The sequence below is a fragment of the Cariama cristata genome, unplaced genomic scaffold (assembly GCF_000690535.1).
Source record: "Cariama cristata isolate BGI_N322 unplaced genomic scaffold, ASM69053v1 scaffold30524, whole genome shotgun sequence".
NCBI lineage: Eukaryota > Metazoa > Chordata > Aves > Cariamiformes > Cariamidae > Cariama > Cariama cristata.
In genome coordinates, this window is record NW_009612836.1 from 26,818 (window position 1) to 32,817 (window position 6,000).

Genomic DNA, 6,000 nt, shown 5'->3' on the forward strand with positions numbered 1-6,000 from the left:
CACTGAGAATTGCCAAAAGAACTAATTTTCAATCTTCAGGGGCTTTGTCAGGCATAACAGGCTTTTCTGTTAGCTGGAGAAAAGAAGTAGGAATAGTCAAGTCGATGTGATGGACCATCTTGGAATATAAATGCACACAGTGCTGCTTTATGGGCTGAGTGTGAATTCCTGAATACGATCACTTTCTGGGTCAGTGGGATTTCGGTTAGCTGAGGGAAAGCAGACTGCAGACCAGTGGAGCAGGACAGACCATCCCAGTGCATTTGACCACAAGCCTTTCTTGCTGACTCCAGGAGCTGTGAAGTAAATGTTACATATTGCTAAATGCTGAGGTTTTGGTGCTTTATCCTGACTCAGTTCAAAGCCAGCTGACTGCTGTTGTCCCCAGCGCCAGGATGGGCTGAGTGGGAGGACGGCTCTGGTGCCACAGCACCCCTGGTTTCCCGCTCTGGTCAGTGAAAGGAGGGTAATGAAGATCAGAGACTTGGGTGATTGGGGATATCCAGCATCCCCTCACCTTCCTCTATCCTTCACCTTTGTTTTTTGTTATAGGTGCACTTCTCTTAGCAAAGCCAACCGCCTTAGCCGATTTCCAGCCCTTTATCCATCCTGTGCTGTTGTGGTGCCATCATCCAGATAGAAGTGTGTGAAATAAATACACTGCCGCCAAGGGAGGACTTGTCTGTGGAAGCAGTGTAATTAAACTGGCCTGACCTTTGTGTCTGGGCACTCCACAAGCTTTCTCTTCCTTCAGTTTAGGGTGTATCTGTAAACTAAGTGACAAGATGAAACTGATTGAAATTAGGTTTAAACCCCCCTGTAAAAATCCTGTACTGCATGAAGTAGGGCAATGTAAGTAATCTGTATTATAATTTTTTTTTTTTTAAATGCTCTTAGTTACACATCTACAAATCTACACTCAATTTTATCAGTTCTGCTCTGCAGGCAGCAGGAGAAGGCTTGTCTCTGAAAACACCATCTGAGGGAAACCTGGCAATTCCTTTAAAAACTGGAAACCTTTGTTGAATGTTCATGTGTCCTCAATTTATACTGCTAGGTAAGACAAAAAATGGAAGAGCAGGTTGCTCAGAAATCATCTGAACTGGAACAGTATTTGCAGAGAGTACGTGAACTGGAAGAAATGTATAAACAGCTACAGGAAGCTTTGGAGGATGAGAAACAGGCACGTCAAGATGAAGAGACTGTAAGGAAGCTTCAAGCCAGGTATGGCTTTGACCTAGTAGAAATTTATTTCAATTCCCCACTCTCCCCCCTCCCGCAGGAATAAGTAACTGTGCCTTACTAGTAAAGATTGTTTGCATCTTGGACACGCTGCTGGAAAGGGGGACTAGCCTGAAGTCCAAACGCAGGACAGATTTCCCCCCCCCCTCCCCCGCTTAGGAAGGCTAAAGCTGGTATTTATGATTTTTTTTAATATGTTTGAATAGCCCTTAGCAATGGGAGTGCTCAACAATTTCAGAAAAGCAGGCACACTTATTTTTCCATCAGGCATTGTGCATGTCAGCACTTGAAAAACTGAGCTCACTCTGTACAGACTTTTCAATTGTGTATTTTATAAAGCAGTAACTGTAAATATGACTTTCTGCTGTATTTTATCACAGGTTTAAATTGTAGTTGATAAAGAGTTAAGTCTCCTCTTACTCATATGGGCTTTGTTTAGTGTGGTTTGTTTCTTCATATATTCAGTCCTCCTAAGACAATTAAGATAACTTATGCATGCTTGTGTCTTCTGTATTGGCATCGTTGACTAAATTTTCTGAATAGCCCTTTGTAGCAGTCAGACTGCTTGCACTGCTGGCGTGATTTTCAGCTTTACACTGAAGACAAGCCAACAAGCAATAACTTTTTCCCTGCTTCCGAAGCTGCTTTTTTTTTTTAAAAAAAAAAAAAAAGGAAGGAAAGCAAAATAATTAGCTTGGCTTCCCTACATGTATGCTACATAATGGATGCAACTTACTTGAAAGTGCAGTTAACATTGCAATCCCCATTGCAGATTACTGGAAGAGGAGTCAGCAAAGAGAGCTGAACTGGAAAAATGGCACTTGCAGCAGCAACAGACCATTCAGATGACAGAAGCAGAGAAGCAAGAGCTGGAAAACCAGAGAATGATAAAGGAACGGGCTCTTCAAGTTGCTATGAAGCAACTGGAGCAACTTGAACAGGAGAGGAAGGAGGCCCTTGAGCAATATGAGGTGAGCTGTTGTGTTCATCAGCCTCTCATACTTAGCCAGGTTTTCAGGAGTTTAACTGAATTTGAAGTTCGTCAATATCGTGCTTCTTTAAGCATTAGTATGGCACAAAAATTATAATAACAGGTAGGACAGTTATGTGTTGGGGTTTTTTTGGCCTAGACCAGTAGATATATTTGAAGAAGACGTCATGTTTCAGACATATCACCTCTTTTATTCTTTTGTCCCAATTTGCATGCAAGTCCCAATTTGTTCTTTTGTCCCAATTTGCTCAGTCATATCCTGAAATACTCTGGATACATTTGTCTTCTACCATAGATTAACTTCTTATGCAGTCCTATTGCTGTCATAACTAAATGCATTATGCTTCTGAATTGGCTATTCTTGCAATGTTTTGATGATCTCATGGGGCAATATGGTCTTCTACAGATGAAAAATTGATGTGCTACTGTAGGCCCTTGCTCCTTAAAAGGGTATTTAAGCACTGAACTGCTGTCAAGGATAGCTAGGAATTAGCTCAGATTCTCAATGTGTAGCAGTGCCTCACATCCCAAATGCCAGGCCTGTTCTCTGCTCCGCTGAGTGTTTTTGGTGAAGGCCAGTGTATTCACGGAAGAAAAAAGAGTCAGAATCCAGTGAGTACAGAGTCTGAAGTGCTGCATACTTTCTAGGGCTAGGGAGGTGTTGATCCTGGGTGTATTTAGGTCAGGAAACAAAACATGACTGGATTTCTGTTTAACTAGGGAGTGTGTTTATGCTGTCTCTGTGCCATTGCGGTTAGCTCTGTGAGGGACAAGCGAGTCAGCCGTCTCAACTGGCACAGAATGCAAATGCCGCGGTGACTGCAAGCAAGGGCCCAGGTGGGGTAGTTCTGGCCACTTTGCAACTTACCATGTTGGTGTTATATCTAACACCATCATTAGATTGCTTTTGGCTAATACTTGGCTTTTTTTTAGATGATGTCTGAGGCTTTTCATATATGAAACATCATTTACTATTCCAAAGGAACTGCTGAATACAACAGACAAAAAAAAAACCCAAACAAAAAACCAAAGAAATAAAAAAATCCCCCAAACAAATGATGGAATAAGTCACTGTGATAGTTGACTCATTATTTTAGAAATAATTAAACATTCTGGCCCTCTGTTTGGAATTGGCCAAAAGACCAGTTTAGATGGAAGAATTCCTCTTTCTTGCTTGGGTGTAGCAGCAGCAGGCATTTTCCTAGCTTACATTTTATGATTTCTGACAGTGAGAGATAGATACTCACTAGCTGGTCTTCATTTGGAACAGAAAAGGCATCTTTCTGGTTTGAAACTGCAGTTTATGCTTTCAGTCTTCCTGAAGGCTAGCCCTAGTTACACAGCTACAGAATCTTTTAAAACCTAGTTATTTTTGGGTTCTGGTTTGACAACTTACTTTTATACGGCTAGCAATGACTAAATTACTTAGGATGGTTAGAAACAAAGCTCTCCTGTCTACACTAAGTGGAGTGCCGGCTAAATTAGCATGGTTCTGTCCTTAGATTTAAAAGGATGTTTTTTCTTTATATAAAAAGAGAGTAAAGTTGTTCTTGTTTTCAAGTGGGCTGTATCTTATTTCAGGAGGTTAAGAAGAAGTTGGAAATGGCAGCTAATAACACCAAGAGTTGGAAAGATAAAGTAGCTCATCATGAGGGGTTAATTCGACTAATAGAGCCAGGTAAGTTATCAACACAAAAGTTGCAAAAAATATGTATTTATTCTGTCTCATATACTTAGACCACTCAGTGATTTACTGAAGTCTGCCTTTTCCTGTAGCTTTTTGGTTTCACAGCAGCCTATAAATACCACATTTGTGAGAACTGCTGATGGTAACTTTCAAGTCTTTACTTCTACTGGCCCTGCTATAACAATTAATTTTCTAATTACTATCATTTATTTATTTAAAACAAAGCAAGGATCAACCTGAACATTGCATTTGGATGTTTAATGTAGTTAGCATAAATGCTAATTGCCAAAAACATGAAGTAAAGATAGATAAAATATTTGGTTTTGGGGAAAAGGTTAATTTCTTAGCTTAATTAATAGCATGCCAGCCTGGAGGGAAGTGGTTTTGTAATGCAGTGCTGGAGAGATGGCTTTCCTTCAAGGACATCTCTAAAGGCAAGAGGAAGAAGGGTTTACTAAGGTACAGTGATTTGGTGGAGGATGGGAAGTTGGGAGATGAGGTTTCAAAGGATTGCAGCAGTTGACAACTTCTCACACTGAGCACCTTCACTGATGGCGTCCCAGGCATTCCCCCCTCCTTGGTTAGACAGGTCCCCAGGTCACCTTTGCAAGGGCATCCAGTCATGAAGAGGCAGCACTTACCAAATCATCCTGTGGCAACTGGCGACACTTGACCTGTCCCACCGACGGGGGTGAGCAATGTCCGTCAGAAATGCCTGTTTCAAGTATTGCATTCTGTCTTCCAGGCTCCAAGAATCCTCACCTAATCACAAACTGGGGCCCGGCCGCCTTCACTGAAGCTGAACTCGAGCAAAGACAAAAGAGCTGGAAAGGGAAAAAAGCCACTTCTGAGTAACGGCAGTTGCCAACGTATCGTTTGTGAATAGAAGCCCACCCTCCTTCATTCTGCTTTGCACAGAGAGCAGCTTCTCGCTTATAAAGATCTTAGTTTGCTCAGTAGGTTGGGCCTTTCTACAAAGGAAATACTGTTTACCACATAGGAGTGTGCACTCAGAGCTCAGTAATTACAATATGTGGTGTCTGACAGTACTTGGTGTTTTCCCTCACATTTCCAGAAATTATATTCTTTTTTACAAAACTTTTCAACTGAACAATTTTGTTTAAATGTAGCTTGTGACAGAGTTGTTTCTATACTAGCCTGTAACAATCTGACAGCATCTAACTGATCAAGCAGCATCACTTTCATTCCAAAAAGTGAGGGAAGCAATTGTTTCATTAGTTCAGTTAGTATAATTTAAACCCAGGATAAATCAGTCCTGGAGGTTCTTTCCGACTCTGAGATAGAGCATTACCTTTCCTTCCCTTGAGTCTCCTTTTATTTTTGCTCTGTCCATCTGTTGCTCTTCGCATGGTGCTTAGCGCTCAGAGACATTCTTCCTTAGTGAGGGTAGGCTGGCATTACTGGGTACCTGCTGGCTGGTTGGATTCTGTGTCCTGTTTTCCCCTTTTGCAGGAATCCAAACAAAAGAACTGGAAATAGGCATTTACAAAATGCTGACGTAAAACATTTGGAAAAAGTAGTCATGCAAGATTGTTCTTGTACTGTCTCGTACTTGAGAAGTGCTAAAAACACACCCTTGAGAGTTCCCTTCAGAGTTTAAGACGCACAGTTTTGACTTAGAGATTTGTGGAGCAGCTGAATGGAAGATGATAGCACATACAGACCAAACATCATCTGCATCTAGGCTGTGTTTGTGCAAGAAATCCAATTATAACATACCACTGGTTTAGATGCAGTACTTTTGTCTTAGTTTTCCTTTTGCATTTTTTTTTTAATCTGGCCTCCAATAAATTTGACATTTTTATTTTAGATAAAAATGATAAATGTTTAGCGATACTGCTTTAGAAAAAAATGATTCCCATCAGTAAAATAATTGCAGCATTTTTAGTGACAAGGCTTCCCAGAGAGCCTACTGCTCTGCCTCAAAAGTCTCTCCAGGGACAAAGCCAGTGATTTCTGGTTCTGTAGGGAAAAGGAACAAGGCTGTGATTTTGCTTTGTAGGTCTCCCACGCCGGACAAGAAGTCAGTCTATTCCTAAGTGAAATAGTATTCTCGCTA

General features: G+C 41.1%; 1 protein-coding gene across 1 annotated transcript in view; it reads left to right on the plus strand.

Annotated features, from left to right (window-relative positions):
* SWAP70 (SWAP switching B-cell complex 70kDa subunit) overlaps positions 1–5,150 on the plus strand; it is a gene marked incomplete at its 5' end in the record, with an annotated part of 30,437 nt that extends 25,287 nt beyond the window's left edge. Inside the window, 4 exons of the mRNA XM_009698794.1 lie at positions 1,058–1,224; positions 2,015–2,213; positions 3,815–3,911; positions 4,666–5,150. Of these exons, the coding sequence (XP_009697096.1) occupies positions 1,058–1,224; positions 2,015–2,213; positions 3,815–3,911; positions 4,666–4,775 (573 nt within the window). The remainder of the gene's footprint in view (positions 1–1,057; positions 1,225–2,014; positions 2,214–3,814; positions 3,912–4,665) is intronic.
* Positions 5,151–6,000: the final 850 nt, after the last annotated feature.